The sequence below is a fragment of the Lissotriton vulgaris genome, chromosome 2_2 (genome assembly GCF_964263255.1).
Source record: "Lissotriton vulgaris chromosome 2_2, aLisVul1.2, whole genome shotgun sequence".
Classification (NCBI taxonomy): domain Eukaryota; kingdom Metazoa; phylum Chordata; class Amphibia; order Caudata; family Salamandridae; genus Lissotriton; species Lissotriton vulgaris.
Window position 1 is genome coordinate 108870287 of NC_141688.1, and position 25116 is coordinate 108895402.

At 49.8% G+C, this 25116-nt stretch overlaps 1 protein-coding gene across 9 annotated transcripts in view; it reads right to left on the reverse strand.

The window, feature by feature from the left end:
• The window catches only part of HERC1 (HECT and RLD domain containing E3 ubiquitin protein ligase family member 1), a 2101515-nt gene that overhangs the window by 188497 nt on the left and 1887902 nt on the right, over window positions 1–25116 (reverse strand). For all 9 annotated transcript variants that reach the window (XM_086959402.1, XM_086959399.1, XM_086959397.1 and 6 more), the window contains exon 70: window positions 1065–1203. In XM_086959402.1, coding sequence (XP_086815528.1) covers window positions 1065–1203 — 139 coding nt within the window. The remainder of the gene's footprint in view (window positions 1–1064; window positions 1204–25116) is intronic.

Below are 25116 nucleotides of genomic sequence, written 5' to 3' on the forward strand. Positions count from 1 at the left end.
ACACTACAGTCAGCAGAGGATTCACCTCTGGCAATGTTGGGACCAGCGTAAACAAAGAAGGGACTGGCACAGGTCTTGGAGTGTGAGTGGAAGTCGTACCATGTTTGTGCAAAACCTGAGACAGGTTCCAGATGCTCTGACGGAGCCCAGGACAAATCCTCCAGCGGTAATCAGACTAGTGGCCTCAACGGATCCATGGGGCCTGAAGGCAAAACAGAGAGAGCCGGAAGAGTGACAAAAATATGCAGCTTAGCCTCTGGAAAGGTCTTGACCAGCTCTGGTGTCGCCAACGATGTTCTTCACTATCAACTGGGTTTTCCACTCCTCAATCAGAGATCGGGAGCGAGATCAAGTGGTACTGTGATGCCCTCACCACTTCTCTTGAGATAGAGAGTAGGGGGAAAGGGTTGGGTCCTGCTTTTACTTCTTGTGTTCCCGCTTTGACTTCGATTTGAACTTTGACTTAACGGAGGACCTTGACTGCCCAGAGAACCAGTCACTCTGGGAAGGCGCTGAGTCGCACAGCACCAATGCTGAAGAAAGGTTTCTGGATCCAGTTAGGCACCTGTAGAGTATGTAAGGTGAGAAATCTGCAGCTACATGTATCCATCAGAAAATAGTTTTTATTAAAGTTAATTTATTTCTATTTGAAGAGTAATAATAGCAACTCTGTGGTTGAGGCTCGCATTCTTTCAGGCAACATGAAGTAGGAGATGATGAGTTAAAAGGAATTCACTGAATAATGCAGACAGCGGACTAGTTTAACAAGACTTCGGGCCCAGCTCTAGGTGTGGCTGAGACTGAAGAGATATCGGCCACAATGTATGAGAACTTGTTCTAGGAAGAGTCATGCGCAACACACCCAATTAGTCAATAACATGTCACAACTGGCACTTGTCAAGGGCTTTTACCATTTTTTGATGGTGGGACTCAGGCTTACTTTTGACAGATGCCAAAGTTCTATATATCTGCACATGCAATTTCATGATTCAAAACTTTTTGATGGTACTCAAGCAGTCAAAAGATTGACATGAAAAGTATGAAACCATTAGAAAACCTTTTACCTGGTGCTCTTGGTGGAACTGGTGGGGCTGTCCAAGCAGCACTGTGACAACGCCCTGCAGAAATCTGACGTACACTTTTTCCTTGCAGCGTAGTTGTTAAAGTTGGTTCTCTAACATGGTTTGTGTGGCCCAAGCCAAGCTATAAAACAGTAAACAATACATAAGCAAAAGATGCAATATAGCAGTAAAATATACTTTCCATACTATTGAAGCAGCATATTAAAAAAACAGCAATAAAAGGACAGTTAATGAAAACTCCAAGAGGGCTAGCACCTGATTTTACACACATGAGTTGAGCTTTAAGGTTGATGATCAGCTTATTGTACAGGATGGTAAGATCTGGAACTAGTATCAGAACTACTTCATAGCACAAAGGTGTGCATGATACAATCTACAGATGTAGAACTACTGTGACAACTGTTTTATTATGGGAGGCAGTCTCACAAAGCAGACCATCCAACTTAATTTCCAATCATTGAAATGTTATGTATCCATTCGTCTTCAGCCCTCGAAAGGTTCTGGGAAATAATGCAGAATCTACATCTACTCAACAAATCACATGTGTATCAGATGAATATTTTTGCAATTTTACTTTTAAAGCGAGTTCTCAACATTTGTGAATATGTACCATCACAAATAAACTTTTCGTCACTCAATATACAGTATACATTATCCGAAGATTATGAACAAGCAAATATATACTTTTCTAACAATAAACACAATAGGTATTCTATATTGATATGACAATATATAGCTGTGTCTTGTGATGTGGAAGGAAATGCAGACTTTAAAATGAAATGCAGCACCAAGCACGATGCTCAACAATTAAAAATAATTCTGGGTAATTCGTAAAACCTTATTTAATTTAGAATAAAGTTAGAACACACTAGATTTAAATTTTGGACTACATAATACATGAGAATGTAGACATTTTTTCAATGTAGGTCCTGGATAAAGCAGGCAGCTTCATACTATAAAGTCTCTATCGATTTAAAGAAGCATTTAACTTATGTTGCCTTGAGGAACGTAGATAAATTGTCTTAACTTTTCCTAATATTACCCAATGTATTTTAATTGCATTAAAACAATGGCATCTGGCTTTAAATTGGTTGCACATTCTTGAGCATTATGGCCAAGAAAGAGGAGTGAAGCGAAGAAGGATTTTATCCTCTTCTCTTCAGATTGTCCAAAAGCTGACTTGTTTCCCAGGAGCATGTTGCTAAAACCGGACATCCGGGTCTCCTGATGACAGCATAAAACGGGAAAGTTAGTTGGAAGAAGAAACTGTTAGGCAGTTTACGCTGGAGACTGCACAGGAAAAATGACAGTCATCAGTTTGAGCTGTGCGCTAACTGAGATCCTAGTAAAAGCGTCAAAGGATTTCCTCATCCTCTTGATAGAGAGCTCAGAACAACCCTCACAGACAAGCAGATGGACCTGGGCTTGGAGTGTGTTCCCAGGAGCAGGCTAAGCCAAGAGCTTTTCAACCCTATTAGCAGCAGGATGCAATGTTTTTTCAGAGGCTCAATGGGAGGGCCTAGAAAATGCGGTCACAGCAGAGTTTATTCCAGCACTAAAAGAGCTTGAAACCTCTCAATGACCTGGGACAAGGAGTTGGGTTACCCACTCCTTTTTAGGTCCCGCCTACGCAGCGCGCATGCGCTGAATAGGAGGAGACCTTTAGAAATCGATTCAGTTTTTCAAGCAAAAACGTGCACACCTTGCATTGCTTTGAATGGCAATGCGTGAACGTTTAGGGATTCCCTTGCGGGAGCGAGCTTTGAAACCATCTGTTTGTAATTAACAGATGGTTCCTGCTCGCTCTCGCAAGGAAAATAGGCACAGGCCTCCCCTCTCTTCCCTCCCCCTCTCCACAGCGTCTACAGGCTGCAGGGGCCATATGTTTTTTTTTAATTATCTCGCGCCATACCTGCTTTCACTTTCATAGAAGCCGGCGCACTGTCCCAGACATCACCAGCCGCCTCACTTCCTCGTTTTTATTATGAGCGCGGAGATTTCAAAATATCTCGTAACCCGGTCCATGGGAGACCATGTGTTTGTAATTAACAGATTGTTCCTGCTTGCTGTCGCAAGGGAATAGATCTTGCAAAGGAAACAGGCACAGGCCCACTCCTCTCTTCCCCCCCCCTGCTGCCTCCTCCTCTCCACAGCTTCTACAGGCGCACATTAATTATCTCGCACCGTACCCGCTTTCACCTTCATAGAAGCAGGCGCGCTGTCCCAGACATCACCAGCCGCCTCACTTACTCGGTTTTATTATGAGCGTGGAGATTTCAAAATATCCCGTAACCCTGTTTGTGGGAGACCTGTTGGACGAGGTCTGTCTGTTTTACTTCAGGAAGAAGATTTAGTAAACAACATGAGCCATTCCCTAGAGCAGTCAGTAGTGATGGGAAACCCAAATGTAGTAGGTGCGCTTGCACTTCAATACTGAAAACACTTTCTCCAGGATGCTTTCCAGGTGCCCGCGAGCCTCCAGCCCCGGTGTAAACATGCAGGGCACAAGTCACTGCGGTGCGGTGTCACAGGAACAAAGCATTGCATTGCCGTGGCCACAGCCAGGTACTTGCTGCTGCCTGTTGACGTGGGCTGGGCTGGTAGTGCGTGGGGAGCTCTGAGCGCAAGGCACTGAGGTCATGTCGAGGCCCGGGCCCACGCCACCTCTCCTCTCTCTCTCACACACACGCACGCACACACACACACCCACCCACATGCATGAAGGGCACCTACAATTGCCAGGCGGCTGTCTCTCTCCACCAGCGACCCCGCCATCTTACGTGCTGCAGAGCAGTGGAGGCGGGGGATCAGCTGTTGCGGGGGAAGAGGGGACGTGGGCAGGTCTGAGCCCGGCTCAGCGGCGGATCACCGTGGGCCTGGTGGCTCTAGAGGTGATCTCGGGAGAGGCTGAGCGGGCAGCGCTGCCTTCTGTCTGCCAGCGTCTAAACTCTGGCGAAGTAGTAGAGAGGAGGGGTGAGCACTGGGAGGCTGCAGTGGGTTATATGGGGTTCAGCCTACTTAGAGCGTGGCCCAGGCAAGGCAGGCTGTAGGTAAGGGGGGCCCCTGGGCCATATATAATGTGCCCTTGGGAGTGGTGCGCGGTCACCTACAAGGAGGAAAATCTGCAGAACCAGTGGGATTGCTGCAATTTTCACAGTATTACTTTGTCTGGGGAATTTAGAAGGAGTCAAGCTATTTGCCTACAGCCTTTCTGTTGTTCTCTAACTTATTATTACCTTGTTTATTATATTTAATGTGCAGAATTGGTGGCAGATAAAGCCTGCGTTACTGCCGTTTAAACTCCTGCGCCACTCGGCCATTTACTTTCAGTAAGTGTTCAACTCCCTGCACCATCCTCCCGGCGGCAGTTAGCACCTTCATCTGGGATACTTTCTTCACGTTAATGAGAGTTGGAGTTGTGGCTGTTATTTGTTTTTTTTGTGGGGGGGGGGGGGGGGGGAGAGATGTATAAACTAGACTTCACTGTTCACCAATCTCAGAATCCCTATTGAGAGCAACCAAGACCCCATCCTGTGAATCATATGCAATCAATGCAATTAAACCGATCCTCTTTGGCCAATACCCATTGCAGACTGCCCCAGGTCACCCTTGGAATAAGTGACCATCGACCTCAATGCTAGACAAATGCTGGTTTTCACTACGTTTATTTCTCCTGAAACATTGGCATGTTGTCTATATGTATCCAATGTTTGACTTGACCTATCTTTATCAGTCATTTACTCTTTATTTGCTGATTTATTTTGAAACATTTGTCAAGTTCATTTACAAGTGTTTCCATTTTGTTGTGAGTTAGATAATATTTGACATACTGCAGCCTTCTACTTTCACACTTCCATAACCATGCAGGAATGTACTTGGATGCAAAATTCACACATTTAGAGTAAGGAAAGTGGAAAGTAAACGTCAATCTCCATGTTAAGAGAAGAATAAGCAGCAAATTGTCAGAAGACATTACCTGAAATTTGACCTCTGCCTTTGGATGCACAGCAAATGCGTCAATATAAAAACAAAAAGAAAGGCCAATTTATTGATCATTTGCTTTTTGAATTCTGAAAGGTTATTCTGGGGGTTGTGCAGCACCTCATGCAACCCTAGTTTCAGCACTCGTGAAATTAAAAGCATTAACTAAGGACTCAAGAATTCATGTTTAGTTGGAATGTATTCTTGAATCAACAAGTACTGTAGGTTCAAAGTAACAGGCATTGGCATAGCCATTAGGACTCACCTTTGGGACCTTATAAGTGTTTAGCCATGCAACAGTTGATGCTGTTGCACCAAGGATATTGTGCTGCATAACTAAACACTTCTAAGGCCCCAAAGGCAATCATAACTGATTCTCCTTATTTTTTGCCTATTGGTGAAGGTATTGAAAAGTACAGTATCATACCTATGATGAGGCAATTAGATCAAAACGATTACTCATTATAAGATATGGGGCTAGATGTAGGAGCCCTAATACCGGTCGGTAATAGCCGAATTCGGCCGTTACCGACCGGTATTAGGGTTTTCTAATGTAGGAGGCCTAATTTTTACAGATTCAGTAAATTTACCAAATCGGTAAATTTACCGATTCGGTAAAATACAGAATCTGTATATTTACCGATTCGGTAAATCCAGATGTAGCTGGCACTTCAAAGAGTGGCACAGGCCCTTTAGGAGTCGGTATTTACCACCCAATCCTATTGGGTGGTAAAATACCGAATTCCAGTGTACATGCACATCTGTGCATGTACAAGTATGCCATGTGACACACAGACATGCCCTTAGGGCATGTATGTGTACCACATGGTACACAAGCCTGCAATTGGGGTGCAACAGGGTGTCAAAGTGACACCCCGTTCCCCCTGCCAGGATTCGGTATTTACCGATTCGGTAAATACCGAATCGGTATTTCCCATTGATTCCTATGGGCTTCAAGGCCCATAGGAATCAATGGGAAATACCGATTCGGTATTTACCGAATCGGTAAATACCGAATCTTACAGAATCGGTAATTGTTAAAGAAAAATTACCTACACCTGCCTACTTCCAATTTACCTACTCTTAAATACCGAATCGGTATGATTCGGTATTTAAGAGTAGGTAAATCGGAATTACCTACATCGGGCCCATGGTTTATCAGCTTTTCCAGGGAAGTTATCATCTTGGATAGATAAATCACACATACTTAGGAAAGCTTTTAGACTCCACATATCAACTAGAGAGGCCCAACAGTTTGACCTACTCAGACATGATTTTGCTGGAAAGTCTTCCTGTGGAGATCTGTGCCATTGTATGAGTACTGCTCCTAATATTTGACTGAAATTCTTCATTTGGAGCAATACTGGAGCAGACTAAACTTTGAATGATAAACCTCAGGTTAAATTATGTACGGAGTCCTATGGAAAGTACTGAGGTCAGGGTGTGGTTTTTGGCCGGTGCATAGCAGAATTTGATGCACACAACTGTTCACGTTAACAGGTTTTTTTCAGCACTGCCATCGTTTCCTTTGCTTAAAAAAAACCCAACAAACAGTCACACAATGGGGTTGCATGAGGTAAAAAAAGAAGCTTAGTGTGCTTTTAAGATCACGCTCATGATACCTTTCCTCTTTTGAGGAGTGAGGTAAAGCAAAAATCGCTGGCACAGTTATGGACTGATCAATGTGAAAAGAGGTTACAGGTTTTGCAAAAAAGGATACCTGGATGTTCAGAACTAATTTGGCAGGGAAAAAAAATGGAATATGGCATTTTCACAAAAAGTGTCGGGGGCGTGGCTTAGCCAGCGAACATGGCGGTCGTGTAGAGCATGAGCTCCGACCAGCCGATAGCAATCCTTCTGTTTTATCCTAGCCCTGGTCATCACACACAGTTACCGGCGATCCTGCTTGGTGCCCGGTCCCGGGGGCATCCATCGACAGTGTTTGGTGGCGCCAGAATCAGCTCCTGTGGTTGAGAGATGTCCCGGAGGAGAACCGCGAGCAGGGCTGTCCAGTGCGGCCTGCAATGCTGGGGCCTCGATTTTGGCGCGACCCGATCAGCTGGGGTGGCCGTATCAAGAGTTAAGGAGGTGCATGCCCTGCTGATCGCCGAGGGACCGGTGGGTCCCGGGAGCTGGTTCTTCCGCCTGGTGGCGCCAAAGGAGACACTGCTGTGAGGCGAGCCCGGAGGGCGCCGGATCCGGGGACGGCCGGTGAAAGTGGCCGCCATCTTGGGTGGCGGAGAGAACGGCGCCGATCGGAGGAGAGCTGCGACGGGACAAGCTGGCGGCTGCCTCGTGTCCAGGTTAGTGCGGCGCCCTGTAGTTGGAAGCGCAGGATGGCTGCGGGTGCTTGCCGATAATCGGGGGTCAGGTCGGGCCCGGCACACAAACACTTGGGAGCTGAGCGCGCAGCGACGTCCCCCCTGCATATGGGCCCACGTAGCTGAAGGGTCGGTGCCCAGCATCCTCTAGCGCTGGTCAGGGGGCAACGCTGCTGTTTGCGAAATGCAGAGCTGAGTCGGCCATTCCGCCACGTCCTTGGGCAGGCAATCAGCGGTTGGTGGCCATTGTTGCCCAGCAGCCGGCGGCACGGACAGTCAGACGGGGGCCGGAGGGCAGTCCAGCTCATCGGGGGCATCATGACGCGAGATGGAGGTGGAAGCCAGGGCAAACAGGGACCAATGGACACATTTACTGAGGCTGCTGGTTCGAAGGGTGCACAGGCACAGGTGCCGGATAACGCGGCGCTCTTGGCAGCGATCACGCAGTCCAGAGACGCTCTGGATGCCAAGATTGGGGCAGTGGGCTCGGATGTGATGCTCCTTAGGCAGGATTTAAGAAACGCCGTGGAACGCATAACAGGTGCGGAAACGTGCATATCTGCGGTGGAGGACGACATTACTACCCTGAAAAAGAGGGTCGTGGCCCTGGAGAGAATTCAGAAGGGCCTGGCCCTGAGAGCTGAGGATGCGGAGGGGCGCGCCAGGCGCAGTAACCTTCGCTTCCTAGGATTTCCGGAGGATTGCGAGAAGGGCAATGCGGAGCGCTTCCTGACACAATGGCTGGAGAGCTGGATACCAGCCGACGCTCTCTCGCTGCTTTGTGGTAGAAAGGGCCCACCGCGCTCTGTCACAGAAACCCCTGGTAGGTGAGCGCCCGCGTCCCATGATCACCAGGCTCTTAAACTACGCCGATAGGGACGCTATCCTGAAGCAGGCTAGACTGAAGGGCCAGCTCATGTATGAGAACGCGAACATTCTTATTTTCCCGGACTACACGAAATTGGTTCAGCAACAACGACAATCCTTCACCGCGGCCAAGGGGCCTGAAACTGCAATATGCACTGCTCTACCCGGCGAGGTTGCGGGTCATATTCCAGTCCCGCACATTCTTCTTTGACACCCCGGAAGAGGTCTTTCAATGGACAGACGAGACTGTAAAGGTTCGCATCAACAAGAGGAAGGGTGGGGAGTCTGACTCTTCAACGGGGGGCCCTGCCGGAGGGGGTCCCGAGAAACAGCGTCAACGCCGCGGCAGATCGCGCTCGAGCCGCAGCTCGCAGTCGAGATCAAAGACTCGTCAAGATAAGGAAATGCAGGAGGTCCAGGAGGATGTGCCCTGAATACAGAGGGAACTGACACTCGCTTTTGCTATAAGTTAAACATAGATGACCAGGGCGATGTGGTCATGGCTGGTGGCCACTCTTGGTTTGGTTTAAGGAGGGAACGATAGCCTAGTTCCACATGGGCTGCTGTATGGGGATCCATTGGAGGAGGTGCCACTTGGCTCCCAGTTGGGGCCGAGACCACACTCCGACCACGACAGGTGCTTCCATGTTTAGGAGGTGCGGGGAGTGGGAGGGGGAGGGGTCGTTGGGGGTTGGTTTTGTTTAAAGGGGGGGGAGGGCGCGCGCGCACTGTGCTGCTTGCGATCTGTTGTAGGAACTGCCTATGCTGCTTTCGTAGGGCAGGGCTGTAATCTGTGCCACTGCGTAAATGTCTCTTGATAGTGAGGGTGTACGGCCAGGCCCTGGTGGGACACGTATAATGAGCTGGAATGTGAGGGGGATGTTGGATAAGGTAAAGAGGGGAGCTGTGTTTGCATGGGCCAAGAGAAGGGGAGCTGACATACTCTTATTGCAAGAAACCCACTTGATGGGCACCAAAGCGCTCTGCCTTCAGTGAAATGCCTTCATCCATACCTACCACTCCGGGTTCACGAGGGGGTCACGAGGAGTGGCAGTTCTCGTACATCGTAGGGTTCCCTTTGCTCATAGACGCACATGGATGGATGCGCAGGGTTTCGGTATGTGTTTGTGCAGGGAGAGATTAGGGGTGAAGCAGTGGCAATAGGCAGCGTATACGCACCGCCCCCCCTTGCAGTGGGCCCTAGTAGAGAGGCTGATGTCTTTATGGGTGGACATGCCCACTGCCCTGTCCATTGTGGGAGGGGACTGGAACGACGTCATGGAGGTCTCATGCGACAGAAGGCGAAGCACTGCTGGCGCTCACGATGTGGTGGGGGGGAAGGGCCGGCCACCAGATTAAAAGCCATGGTCACGGGTCTAGATTGGGTTGATACCTGGAGGTACAAACATGGGTCGCGTAGGGACTTCACATACTTTTCCTCAGCGTGGGACTCCTTCTCAAGGCTAGACTACATATTTGTTCCGAGAGCGATGGCTAACAGGGTCTTGTCTGCAGAGATACTACCACGGGCACTGTCCGATCATTCGCCGGTTTATATTATTGTCGACACTGGACGCACTCGGGAGCCGTTTCGGTCGCGCATGTCGCCATGGCAATTGATGCAGGCCCCATACCGTACTCACATGAGCTGTGAACTTGCGCATTTCCTATCCACTAACGTGGGTACAGTAGACTCTCCGGCGATGCTATGGGAGGCAATGAAGCCCACGCTGCGGGGGATAGATATCTCGTGGTGCGCTGCGGCGCTTAGGGAGAAGCATAAGGAACTTGTGCGGCGCGAGGCAGAGTTGGAGGAACTGGAGCGTAGGGGGCGTGAGGATGATGGTAGACAGGCGAGGCGGCAGTTGGTATTGGCGCAACAACAATAAGCTGCGGTGCTGCTGGATGAAGCCCGACAGGCCTGGCTAGCTACACGCAGTCGCATATACCAGTGGGGCGACAAGTCCTGCAAGATGCTTCATCGCCTGTGTCAGGGAATTATGCATGCCCAGCCACTTCCCCGCATAGTGACCCCAGATGGGGAGCCACTCTTGGAACCGGATGTGATAGCTGGTAGCATTGCTTCGTACTATGAGACTTTGTACGAGCCCCGGGAGTGCTTAGAGGTAGTGATAGAATAGCCCTTTACGCAGACGACGTGCTGTTTTTCCTCACAGACTTGGAGCGATCGGGGCCTCGCCTTATGCGAATCCTACAAATCTTTGGTGAAACCTCGGGCCTCTACATGAACCGTGGGAAGTCTACTCTCTGGATCCTGGGAGGTCCGCAGCCGGTTGGGGAATGGGCAGAGGGGCTCCAGATGGCCACGGATGGCATGAAGTACCTGGGAGTGTTTCTCACTGAGGACGCGACCGTGGCCCGGGAGCGAAACATTGCCCCGGTCTTGGAGCGCACTCGGGAAATTTGAAGGTGTGGGCCAGAATGCCGCTTTCCATTCTTGGTAGATCTGCCATCTTTAATATGGTGGTCCTCCCAAGCCTGATATACCAACTACAAAATCATCCGGTGTTGGTCCCACTAGACTGGTTTCGGCGCCTTAGCACGGCACTGAGTGTATTCCTGTGGGAGGGGGGTGCCGTGCATGTTGCCTTGCGAGCTTGCTTTCGGTCAACATACACTGGGGGCTTGGCCACGTCAGATGTCTTGTCATATTACCAGGCGTCCCACCTCTTAGTATTGAATGAATGGTGGTATGCAGATAGGGGGGATCCCGCTTATGCTGTGGAGCGGGCCTTGATGGGCACTGCGTCTGTCCACACTCTGCACCCCTCAGAAGGTCCCTGCCGTCCACTACGCAGGTGGTCTTCCAGATATGGCGACAGGCTCTGCGAAGGATGGGATGGTGGAATGTCCTAACTCAAGAAACCCCACTTTGGCGAAATGGTAGGCTGCCTCGGCTGGCTGCCCTGGTGGGCTTCCGGGGCCAAGATGCGATTGGCATCTCTACCCTAGGAGACGTTATGTCGGGGTGTGTACTTAAATCCTTTGATACTCTGCGGGAAGAATTTGAAATGCCACATACCCAATTTTAAAAATATCTCCATTTTCGACATGCTCTCACACCATACCTTGTGGGGGTGGAGGACCTGCCTGAGTTCAGCCACATTGAGGCTAAAGTTTGTCCCGCATCTACCAAACTTTGGTACGGCACTGCTCCACTGACCTGCTACGACTTAGGACCACATGGGAGCAGGATGTTGGGGAGCTAGATGAGGAGGACTGGGTGGAGGCACTAGAGGGACCCAGGGGAGCAGCCATTTCCACGCGCCTGCGACTCATCCAATTTAGATACCTTCATCGTACATACTACACCAGACAGCGCCTGTGGAGGGCAGGCATGATTGCATCCCCAGATTGCCTTAGGTGTGGGTCGGAGGAGGGCACGCTGATGCATACAGTGTGGGACTGCAGGGTCTTAAGGAAGTTCTGGAATGGGGTGTTCCGGTGCCTAGATGAGGTCCTGGCCTGGGCGCTTCAGAGGGATCCTAAGCTGGCACTCCTTCACGTTATGGCTGGGGTAGGGGGCAATAGGTATAACCGCCACTTACTATCACTGTTTTTTCTTTACTTGTATGTTTGCCCCTTGACAGAAACTGCATACATTTTGTAATTGATAACTTGATTCTGGTGATTGTCTCTGGATGTCAGAGCATTACATAATATGTGTTTACTATGCAATCAATAAAATCTGTTTAAAAAAAAACAAAAACAGTGTCTACAGTTCCCCCACTCAGCAGCAGCCTTGAGCATCGAAATTTGCAGTGAGCAGCTGTTTGTTAGTTCAAAGGGATTACACATGGCAAATTTGCCTTATTTTCAGTAGTGGGCAAATGTAAGTTAAAAAAAACAGCTACCCTTCACACCACTAATACGAAGGAGGCACTCTTTTGGTGGCCCAGGAGGGGAGCCTAAATCTTTCTCTGGCATGTATATAGGCCACTGGCTTTTTGGAAGTCTAAATGCACAAGTTACTACTTGTGTAACGATATATCTGTAAGAGACATTAGTTAGTGATAGATTCCTTACCTTAGAATATCCCCAGGCGTCAGACTGGATCCGGAAACTTTTTGCGTAGCAATACCCCTGCGCGTCGGTAGGCGTCGTCTGCGGCTCCGCGTCCGTCGTCGGCGTCGTGAGTGCCGGAATGACGTCGTCGGAGTACTTAGACGCCGCCCATGCGCGCTGACGTCAGTTCTGATACACAGCTTTTCCGTGCCAGATACGCAGAGCTTATCCCTAGATATCGGTTCGCAGAACGGGGAGGATGGGTGGGTCGGTAAGGAATCTATCACTAACTAATGTCTCTTACAGATATATCGTCACACAAGTAGTAACTTGTGCATCTGAAAGAGACACGTTAGTGATAGATTCCTTACCTTAGAATAGATACCCCAGCAATACCAACCCAGGTGGTGGGTCTGCGAACCAATATCACACCAGAAAGTCCTGGAGGACGGAACGGCCAAAGAAGCCATCCCTCCGGACTTGACTGTCCAGGCAGTAGTGTCTTGTGAACGTGTGCAGCGAGGCCCACGTCGCTGCCTGGCAAATGTCCTGTAAGGGGTCTCCTCTGCCCAGGGCAGTTGTTGTTGCCGTGGCACGAGTGGAATGAGCCCCCAATCCAGCAGGGGGCTTCTTTTTCGCCATGGAGTAACATGCCTGAATACACAAGATGATCCACCGCGAAATGGTCCTCTTGTGTACCGCCTTTCCCTTCGTCGCGCCCACGTAACCAACAAAGAGTTGGTCATCCACCCGGAATTGGCGTGTGCGATCTAGGTAATAGGAGAGCGCACGTTTTAGATCCAGAAGGTGGAGCCTCTCTTCCTCTTTCGAGGGATGCGGAGGCGGAAAGAAGGTGGGCAAGGTAATGGACTGCCCGATGTGTAAGGCCGTGACAACCTTGGGCAGAAAGGAAGGCCGTGTACGCAACACCACCTTGTCAGGATGAACAGATAGGAAAGGTGGAGTAGAAGAAAGAGCCTGGAGCTCACTCACCCTCCTGGCAGAGGTGATGGCGACCAGGAAAGCAGTCTTCAATGTGAGAAGACGGAGAGGACAGTTATGGAGCGGCTCAAAGGGAGCACACATTAGATAAGTGAGTACAAGATTCAAGTCCCACTGGGGCATCACAAAGGGAACAGGAGGAAACATGTGTGTGATGCCCTTCAGAAATCTATTTACAATGGGGGACTTGTATAAGGAAGGCTGATCAGGTAGCCTTAAGAAGGCGGAAAGAGCAGAAAGGTACCCTTTAAGAGTGCCCAGAGCAGAGCCCTGCTGGGCAAGAGAAAGAAGGAAGAGAAGAACCTCGGAAAGAGGGGCAGAAAGAGGATCCACAGCCTTTGCTGTGCACCATGCCACAAATCTGTTCCACCTGCAGGCGTATACCGACTTTGTGGAGGGACGCCTGGCTGCCAGAATGATATCACAGACTTCAGGAGGCAAGTCAAATGGCCTCAACTGTCGCCGCTCAATCTCCAAGCTTGTAGGTGGAGACTGGACAGGTTCGGGTGCAGCACCGTCCCCTGCTGCTGCGACAGAAGGTCCTCCCGAAGAGGCAGACGAATCGGGGGATTGACTGACATGCTGAGTAGCTCGGGATACCAGTATCTTCGTGCCCAGTCCGGAGCCACAAGGATAACCTGGGCCTGGTCGCGCCTGATCTTCTTCAGCACTCTGGGCAGAAGTGGTAAAGGCGGAAAGGCGTACAACAGACCGCAACTCCACTCGCGACGAAAAGCGTCTCCGAGCGAGTGCCGCCTTGGAAATTCCAACACGCAGAACTGATGACATTGCGCGTTCTCTTCTGTGGCAAATAGATCTAACCAAGGCTCTCCCCATTGCTGAAAGAGACCTTGCGCCACGTCCGAGTTCAGACGCCATTCGTGATCCATCATGCACCGTCGCTGAGTTCGTCCGCCCTGGCATTCAGAGAGCCTGCCAGGTGTTGAACCACCAGGGTCACGCCCTGACGTTCCAGCCATTGCCATAGGCGCAGAGTCTCCTGGCATAGGGTCCACGACCCCACTCTGCCTTGTTTGTTGCAGTCCCACATGGCGGTGGTGTTGTCGGTGAACACTTACACTACTATCCCCCGAACAGAGGGGAGGAATGCCTTCAGTGCTAGACGAATCGCCCGCAGCTCCAACATGTTGATATGGAGCCGGGACTCCGCCGGAGACCAGAGGCCTCTGATCTCCGCCTCTCCCATATGAAATCCCTAGCCCTGGAGGGACGCGTCCGTCACAACCACGTGCTCCGGGTGGGGTAGGGAGAGGGATCTGCCACTGACCCAGTCGCGGTCCGTGAGCCACCACTGCAGTTGTCTCGCAGTGCCCTCCGAGATCAAGACATGATCGGACAGGTTGCCCTGATGCTGGGCCCACTGAAACTTCAGGTCCCACTGCGGAGCCCGCATCCGCCACCTGGCGTGATGCACCAGAAGGATGCAGAAGGCCATCAGCCCCAGAAGCCGCAGCGTCAACCTCACTGAGACTCGGGATAACGGCTGATATATCGGAATCAGAGCCTGAATATCTCGAACCCACTGTTCGGGAGGATAAACACGAAACTGCGCCGAGTCTAGAACCGCTCCGATGAAGAGGAGCTTCTGAAAGGGACACAGGTGCGACTTCGACACATTGATGGAGAACCCCAGCAGGTGCAGGAGGTCGGCCGTAGTCTCGAGGTGGCTGACGACTGTCTGGGGCGAGCCCGCCTTCAACAACCAGTTGTCGAGGTAGGGGGAAGACTGAAACCCCTAACCTGCGCAGATGAGCTGCGACCACCGCCATCACTTTCATGAACACCCGTGGGGCATTGGTAAGGCCGAAGGGGAGCATGGTAAACTGAAAGTGCTTGTGGCCTACAGTGAACCGCAGGTAACGCTGGTGGGCCGGCAGGACGGGGATGTGAAAATAAGCATCCTGCAGGTCCAACGCTACCATCCAGTCTTCTGGGTCTAGGGCAGCCAAGACCTACCTGAGCTAACGTCAGCATCTTGAACTTCTCCTTCTGCAGGAAGCTGTTGACATTCTGTAGGTCCACGATAGGGCGTAAGTCCCCTTTGCCCTTCTTGGGAACCAGTAAGTAGTGGGCGTAACAACCACACCCTACTTCTGCCCCAGGAACGCGCTCGATTACCCCTTTGGCCAAGAGGGCCGTAACTTCCTCTTGCAGAAATTGCAAGTGATCCCCCGACACGCGGTGGTACTGCAGTGGAATGGCTGGAGGGGTCGCCTCGAAGGGGAGGGAGTAGCCTCTTCGAACGATTTGCAGCACCCACCTGTCCGATGTGATGGAGCGCCAGTGGAGGAGGTGATGGCGAACCCTGCCCCCCACTGGCGTCGAATGGGCCTGAAAGCTCGGACTAGGAATGCTTTGAGGCGGATGCTGCGGGGGTGGATGTGGACTGGCCGCGCCGTTGTCCCCTGTTACCGCTGCGACTGTAACCACACCCGCCGCCGAGCTGAATGGTTGTCTGCGGCCAGTGGCTGGCAGGACGTGTGGGGGCGCCCCTCCCGTGGCCACGAAAGGAGTGCTGGGCAGAAGCTTGCTGACGCGGGGCCGAAAGGGCCGAGGACTTGGCCATAGCCCTGGAGTCCTTAAAGCATTCCAGCGCACTATCTGCCTTGCCACAGAAGAGGTCGGCTGCCATCAAACGGCATGTCCATAAGGGTATTTTGGACATCGGCTGAGAAGTTGGCGGACCTCAGCCAGGCGTGGCGGCGAACCGCCACAGACGTGGAAATCGCTCTTCCCAGCGAGTCCGTGGTATCCAGTCCACACCGTATTGAATGCTGTGCTGCGTCTCTTCCCCCTGCGAGGGCTTGAGTGAGCTTCCCCCTGGCCCTCTCCAGGCACTCAGGCAGCACTTCTGCGACCGTATCCCACAGAGAGTGGGTGTAACGGCCCAAGAGGCACGCGGTGTTGACCAACCGCAATCCCAAAATAAAGGAGGAGAACATCTTTCCGAATTGCTCAAACCTCTTGGATTCCTGATCCGGTGGTGCAGTCGGGAATGCGGATTGGGAAGTAGAGGCTTGGATAACCAGGCTCTCAGGGTGAGATGGGTGGACAAGAAACTAGGGTCGCCCGGAGCAGGGCGGTGGTGCCTACCGACGTTCCTATCTACAGGGGGACCTGTAGCGGGCCTGGACCAGGTGCCCAACAGGACGTCCGTGAGAGCCTCATTAAACGGCAGTAGAGGCTCTGGAGAGCTTACCTGCGGTTTAAGGACCTCTGTGAGGATGTTAGACCTCACCTTTGCGACGGGGTACTCAAGAGCCAAGGCCTTGGCCGCCCTCGTGAGCCCCACACTATAAGCTGCCCCCTCCTCCGTAGCCACGGTAGGAGGGGTGACAAAACCAGTGTCTGGGGAGGTATCCAGGCCACTGGCTTCCCCTAGTTCCTGAGTCCAGCCCTGAAATGACTGGCACTCACGTGCCAGGGGGTCCTCGGAACCCCCCCAGTCTCGTTCGTCGTCCATGTCCTGAAAATCAGGTGTAAAGGATGGACCCAGATCCTCAAAGAACTCTGCTTCGGCCGGCCCCCCAGTCTCGTTAGTCGTCCATGTCCTGAAAATCAGGTGTAAAGGATGGACCCAGATCCTCAAAGAATTCTGCTTCGGCCGACGCCGGATCCGGACCGAAGGGTGGACAAGCGACGGCGTTGTGCGGGGACGACGCCAGCGAAGTCGTAAGGTCAACCAGCGGCGACCTGGATCCGGAACCGGAACCAGTGGGGCCCTGCGGCATCGGGACCGGAGTCGCCGACAGCGCAGGGCCCGAAGCACCAGGGCCGTAGCACCTGGCCCGCTTGGGCTCCCAGTCGGGCGGCTTGGCCCGAAGGCGCCGCGAAACCCGATGGAGGAGGGAGCGACCTCATGGCCATGAGGAAGGCGTCGATCTCCTCCGGCGTTGCGTTCTGCCCAGGAACCAAAGGGTATGGAGTAGGCCGCGACGCCTGTGGCTCCGGCGGAGCCGTGTGGGCGGTGTCACCCGAACCCCCGGCTGCGTCCCGCGAGTGTCAGGGTGAGTCAGAAGCGCGACTTCTTGTGCCTCTTGCCTGAGGACTTGGAGCCGGACGAGTGGTGTCGACTCGCCGAGCTGTGATGACTCCGGCACCGTGACCGGTCCCTCGACCTCCTTCCTGACCGGGACCGCGAACGGCGCGGGGCTGACTGCCAGAGCTCGAGGCGCATACTGGACCGCTCCCGCCTAGCCTTCAACGTCAAGGCCCGACAGCCGGGGCACGACTTGTCTTCGTGGTCGGGCCCCAGGAAATGTAGGCACCGGCGATGGGGGTCCCTACCGGCACCGATGGAGTCGTACGACTCGAAAATGATACAAAAAGGATCGAAAAAGCTTAGTCAAAAAGTGACTAAAGGGTACCACTTTCTCCGGACCTGCGCTTGCTGGTGCGGAAAAAAGAAGAACTGGCGTCAGAGCGCGAGGGTGGAGTCTAAGTACTCCGACGACGTCATCCCTGCACCAACGACACCGATGACGGATGCGGAGCCGCAGACGACACCAACCGACGCGCAGGGGTACTGCTACGCAAAATTTTCCAGATCCCGTCTGATGCCTGGGGATATTCTAGGGTAAGGAATCGAATACTAACCTGTTTCTTTCAGATACTAATGCCAAGGTGTCAGCCAACAGTGGCTGGGGCCCTGTGGCTCGCAATGCCAAAAGGCTAGCTGGAAGAAGTTATTTATCTTCAGTAATAATCTTTATGGTGGACTCCCTATTTAACTGCAGATTGCTCACCTAGTGAATATTCCCCTGGTGTCAGACTGGATCTGGAAACTTTAAAGCATTACTCTGGTCCACCGGGGGGTGGCAGCGTGCGGCTCCAGGTTGATGTTGTTCTGCTTCAGAAGTGATGAGCGGAGATGCATAGAATCGCCAGCTGTGTGCATCAGTAGCTTTCTCAGGCTATCCACACCACCAGACTGAACAGCAGATTGGCATGACATGTGTGCAGATCATACTGGGATTTTTTTAGATGGTAACAGAGTATAGTTCACAGAACTGGTTAAGCAGTATGGAATCTGCAGTTAGGTAGAGTATCCACAAGACAGATAACTAACTTAGCAACTAAAAAATACCTGAAAGAGCTGATAAATACCTTTTAACAGTGGCAAAGCAAGACCTTGCTGGGCCAGGGATAAAACAAACAACAAAACTTCAGACTACTTGGCTTGAGGTGAATCAACTGGCAGGTGTCGCACCAAGCCACCAATTCTTCCCAACAACTAGAGTACACAAAGTTTATTCATCTCGCTGCCAAAATGATATCAAGAACTTTAGGAGGAAGGTCAAAAGAGGCCAACTGCTGCCACTCAATCTCAGACCATACAAGTACATATTGCGCAGGCCCCGGTGGAGCACCATGTCCTGCTGCTGTGACAGAAGAGTAGCAGAGCCTCCTGCCTCAGGACCTAAGACACTGCTTGATGCTTGACTGCTTGATGTAGACCCACATGGCCATGTTGTGAGCACTTTCTCAAGCCTTCCTCTGATGGTGGGCAGAATGGTCTTCAACACCAAGAGAATTGCCTTCAACAAACTGATGTAGAGTTGTGCTTCTACTGAGGACCAGAAGCCTCTGATTGTCACCTCCACACACAAGTGTGGGTTTGGTAAGGTGAGGGATCTGCTACTGACCCACTCACAGTCCCGCAGCCACCACTGCAGGTCCCGCAGCCACCACCGCAGGTCTCTTGCAGTCTCTTCAGAAATCTGGATTCTACTGGACAGATTCCCCTGGTGCTGTGCACACTGGGACCTGAGCTAACGGTTCCACTGCAGAGCCTACATATGCTATCTGGCAAGCTTAGCCAGCAGGATGCAGAAGGTCAAAAATCCCAGCAGCCTTACAGTCATCGGCACTAAGATCCAGGACGCTGGCTCAAGCATTGGGCTTGTGGCCCCAATGACCAGAACTCTCTGCTCCCGGGTAAAGGCACAAAACTGCACCCCGATTCAGAATGTCTATAATGAACACAAGTGTCTGTGATGGAGTCAGGTGTTTCTTTGGCATGTTGATAGTGAACCCCAACAATGTTAGGAGGTTTGCTGTCAACTGGACGTGGTTGACGACTGCCTGGGGTAGGTCCGCCTTTAACAGCCCGCCATCGAGATATGGGGAAAACTGTTACCCCTGACCTCTGAAGGTGTACGGTGACCACTGCCATCCCTTGTGAACACCATCGGGGCACTGGTGAAACCAAAAGGAGGCACTGTTGAAACCAAAAGGGAGCACTGCGAACTGAAAATGTCTTTGGCCCACTATGAACCACATGCAGTGCCTGTGGGCATGCAGGATGGAAATATGGCAATAGGCATCCATCAGGTCCAACTCCTCCAGTCTCCGGGGGTCTAGGGCACACATGACCTGGGTCAGAGTGAACATTTGAATTTGTCCTTCCACAGGAAGGCTTTGAGAGGGGGAAGATCTAAAATAGGATAAAGGCCTCTGTACTTCTTTAGCACAAGGACATAGCGTGGGTAACACCCAGTTCCTACTTGCAAGGTCAACACTTTCTGAATGGCTCCTTTGTCAAGAAAGACCTGCACTTCCTGCTGCCAGATGGACATGTGGTCCTCCATCAGCTGTCCTGATGGTGGTGGAAGATGCGGTAGAAATAAACAATGATGCAAGTCCCAACTTACAATTTGGATGGCTCACTGGCCTGAAGTAATGGATTGCCACCTGTGGAGGAAGTGCCAGGTCATGCCCCAACAGGGTGGCTGTGTGCCAAGAAAGTCACAATAAATAGGTTTTGTGGGTGCAGCAGGGTACGGAGGACTGAGCTGCCCATTGTCCCTGATGTACGAGGCGCTGCCTTCGCAGGTTGCGGCCTTGACAATGAAAGGGCTTGGAGACCAGTTGGGTTGGCGGAAGGGACTTATGGAACTGTTTGGGTTAGGCAGACAGGACCAAGAAATGTGCTGTGGCCCAGTTTTCTATTAAACCTTCCATGGTGGTGTCTGCTTTCTCACAAACTAGGTAAGAGCCATCAAATCCCATGGGCATTAGGAACACTTGAACATCATTGGAGAAGCAGGTATACCTCATCCAGTCGTGGGGTCAAAGTGCCACATTCGTACCTATCACCCAACCTACGCAGTCGGCCTGAGCAAATTACAAATGTAGTAGCGTCATGGAATCCTGGCTAGCTTGGAACATGGACAAACCTATGTCCCATGACCGAGTTACACATGTCATGGGAGTAGTGACCTATGAGGCAGCAGGGGTTCAATAAGAGCAACGCAAGACTCATAGAGGAAAGGATGCACTTGCCAAATGTTTCTATCCTCTTAGGCTCCCGATCAGGTGGGGAAGGCATTGGGATTAATTTTACTGGTCAACGACTACACAATCAAGCGGTCTGGCATTGGATGTTGTGTAAGAAAACCAGAAGCTCCTGATGCTGGCATATAGTACCAAGCAACCTGCTTATTAACTGGTGGTCCCAAACATAGTTTCGCCCAAGTGCTCAAAAGGGTGTGTGTGAGGGCATCATAACATAGTAATAGAGGTTGTGTAGGCGACTGACTAGGCTATAGTGCCTACGTCAGAACATTAAGATTCACCTCCATAGTAGGAAGGTGTATGTCTAGTACAGGTGTCTCCAACCAGTCAATCGCAAGCTACCAGTAGCTTACAGAAAACTTCAGAGTAGATTCCAGCCTTGAGTTCATTACTAAGAGCTGCATTAAATAAGAATTGTGTTTTCCTTTTCATGTTAAGGAAAGGATACGTTTATTTTACACTATCAGCAGGCTGCAGATAGCAGGGTCTGATAATGAGCAGTGCTCCACTCACATTCCTGACCCAGGTGGTCACAGAGGCTCAGAACTGAAGCACTGAGGTATTTAACTCAAATAAAAGTCATTCTCAAGTCAATATTGGAGTATGAGAACAAACTAATTTTTCTGAATCATTTTAAATGAGAGAAAATTAAAATAAAGATTTAACTTAATGATTAAGATAATTCTTCAATTTAATTTTCTCCCTTTTCAAAGTGTTGCTTTTACACACAGTAGACACAGTGCCATATTTATAGCTGAAAGATAGTCATTTTCTTTTAAATGGGAGAAATTTAAAGTGAAGAAAAATGTTTCTATAAAACTTTGTATTAATGTTCTTTTCTACTTTATATTGAGCCAACTAAGTCCTAATGGTTTATGAAGCATGTTTCCTCACTTTAAAGTCTTCACATTTAAACAAATAACTTTTTATCCTGTTATAAATATGGCACATCGTCTATAGGCCACTTAGGTCAATTAAAATGATGAGTTTTATGTAATGCATGTAAACAAAAAGTTAACTCCTCAGTATAATTTTCTCCTATTTCAAAGTGTTGCATTTACAAACAGCAGGCATCTTGCTCCAAGTGACTGGTAGACACATCACCATATTTATAACTGAAAAATACAGCCATTCATTTTTTAAGGGGGAGAAACATGTTCCATCAAGTGTAGAACAATTTTACTAATAAGGAACATTTTTGCAGAACATTTTTCTGCACTTTAAATTTCTCCTATTATAAACAAATGGTTGTATTTTTGTGTAATACATGTAACGACGCCATTTATGGAGAAAGGTATGTTCTGTGCCACAAGTACATATGGCCCATGCTCTCATTCACCCATACACATATATCCTATTCATTTACAAACATGTTCATACATCCCCAGAGACCATGCACTCACTGATGCACATGGCAGTCCTTTCATAGAACCCCTAGTTACAGTATTTTGTACAGACCATACTATGGGGCTCCATGGACATAAGGTTTAAAGTCAATGAAGCTGGGCAAGGGGGTGTCTCGTAACAATGCGCGAGTTAGTTGTTCTTCAGTAGCTCACAATGATTTTCACTGATCAGAAGTAGCTCTCATTATAGAAAATGCTGGAGCCCCATGGTCTAGTATCTCTGAAGCCCTCCGCATAACAGCAAAGACGGTGCTTTCCTCGGTGGCAGGGCTAGGCGGAGAAACAAAGCCACTTGTTGGAGAAGAATCCAGGCCACTGGCACCCTGATGTTCCTCATATCAGTTTATCTTCTCATATTTGGGCACAAAACCAATCCCTTCATCAAAACTGTAATTGTGAGAGTTTGTGCCGAAAACAGTGTGTAAAGTCTGAGCCCTACTATCTGGTGAGGGAAAGGTATCTGAATCGGACTTTTTGCCAGCCAGCGGTGCTCCAGTGGGAGTCCGGTGCTAGGGCTCAGCCACAGTTGAGGTGGATTCAGCTCAGAGTTGGAAAGTACAACGCTCTTAAATTCTCCATCGGTGCTGAAGGCATTGGTGCTGACGCAAAAGGATCAAGTGCAGTGACTGATGCTGGAAATGAAGTCTGCACCAGAGCAGCTGTGGAACCCTAAGTAGCTTCAAGGGCACGGAGGGCACCTAGAAAGCGGACCAGCCGTGGAAGTCACCTGAAGATCACTGAAGATCTTTGGGACCCAAAGGCATGTCAGAAGGAGCCAGTAAAGTTCTGAAAATGCACATCACGGCCTCTCGAACGGCCTCCACTTGCTGCAACATTGCCTATGGATCCTGACATTCGGGGTGCAGCAGGACTAGACTGAATCGGCTCAGATGGAGATTGGGAGTGAAAAAAGGTGGCAACATTGACACCCTCTTGCCCTCTCTTAAGAGAGTGGCAGGAAGAGGCTGATTCCTGCTTCGATTTCTTATGATTCTTCTTACACTACCTGAAGACTTCAATGACGACAATCTCCTGTGACAAAGAATTCATGATCAGGAATAAAACCTTCCTTTCCACTTTGACAAATCACAGCGTGGAGTCTTTTGATGTTTGTGGACTTACAGCTTTGCCTTTGTGGTCCTGTGTGGCTTTCAAAAACATCTGCTTACACTCGTCATAGGCCCTGGAATCCTGCTCTGACTGCTCGCAACATAGACATATTTTGTCAGGGTCTGCAACAGATATCGGTTTGCGACAGTCCCTACACACCTGTTGTCTTAGGACATGACATTTTCTCATGCACACAGTGGTAAATGTTTCATCAAAAGGTCTTGAAAAGACTAGGGATTAACGCTGGAACTGCGTCTGAAAGCGTGGAAAGAAAGGAACTGACGTCAGCACGCACGAGTGGCATTTAGGCTAGCCACTTTCAAAGCAAAATGACACAGACGCATAGCAGAACAATGCCACCTACTGGTGCACTTAAGTACAGCTTTACAGTTTCCAGATGCAGCCTGACACCTGTGGAATATACACAAGGTGAGGAATCAGTAGTTAGAAGCACCAAACAGAAGTGCCTGAAACAACTTCAGCATGGCTTTATTGGAAGTCACTATTTGCAGTGACGAAAGCCCACAGAATACGGGGTATGCAGAGTTGAGGAACAGGTTGGGTTTGGGTAACACTGAAGGGGTAATGTCATGGGTAAAGACTTTCAACCGCAACCTCTTCTTATGTTCGGCGAAAAAAGACTTTGCCTCTCGTTCCCAGATTGCCTTTGGCTGCATAAGGGTGGTCTTCCTGCACACATTTAAGTCACAGTGGAAAAATTTTCCCTCGCGCACTGTCTAAGGTGGAATTAAAGTTGTCTGAAGACTGCTAAAACTGGAAGCAGAGCTCCAGATCCGCATTGAAGGGTTTAGACAGAAAGAAAATTACGGAAAATCAGCGGGCAGGGGTGGAGTTTATATGCGGCATCACTATCACTTCTGGGGCGGTGTAAAGTCACTGCAGGGTCACATGGCACGACCTATCGGCACACAGGAGCATTGCTGAAAGATTTCTCAAAAGCTGAGGATTCTGAGGTTAGAAGTATCACTATGTAACACACTATTTTGGATGTAGGTCCAAAGGGTAGATTTCTGCAGTTTCCTCAAAGGTAATGACAATTGAGCTGGAACTTCCCAGTAATGAGGTAGACCCAACTTCATGAACCAGGAAGAAACATGCTTGAGCCTCTGGATGGTACTGCTCTGATCAATCTTCAGAATCTCCTCTAAGCCTTCCTTATAATCTGCCAGTTCTATGGTCGACCAAAGTCTCACCCAAAATAAAAGGGGTCTTATCTTAGTAAGGCAAGGAGATCAGTACGTTTAACATTTAGATCCATAATGATCGGAATTAGCGGTGCTCTTATTTGGAGGCTTAATAGTTTTCTGAAAATTTTGTTTTCCTTCAATTCAAAGTTCTTTTTACAGTGCGGCCCCCATATTTCAGCCCCATAAAGAGAGGCTGATTGTGCTTTATGTTTGAATACCTCCAAAGTGGGGGACACCGCTTTCAAAATACTGCTCCCATGTTTCTTTATAATCGGCAAAGAATTTTGAGGCAAAATTAACTAGTTTTTTTTCCAATTGTGGCTCCCAATGTAATTTTGTGCCTAGGGTTATACCCAGATAATTGAAACTTTGCACATACTCAAATTTCTGATTATTTAGCACAATTTATTTTGGATGATCTATGTGGGTTTATTGCCATGTACTTAGTTTTGTTGGAATTTATTCCAAGGTTTTTCATAGTGCAGTATGTTTAGAAAGAATCCATTAAGCATTGTAGTCCTTTGGGGGTTTGTGATATTAATATGGTGTTGTCAGCGAATAAAAGAGCAGGCACCAAGTCTCCCCCCAACTTAGGTACATCATTTGAGCATCCGTTCAGATAATTTGGGATATCATTTACGTACAATGAGAATAAGGTAGGTGCTAGTACACACCCCTGACGTACAACCCTTCTTACAAGGATTGCCTTGGTGAGTTCACCCCTCGGGCCTCATCTTAGTTTTGCAAAATTATCCTTGTGTCATCTTATTATTTGCACGAGTAATTCGCCTGGCAC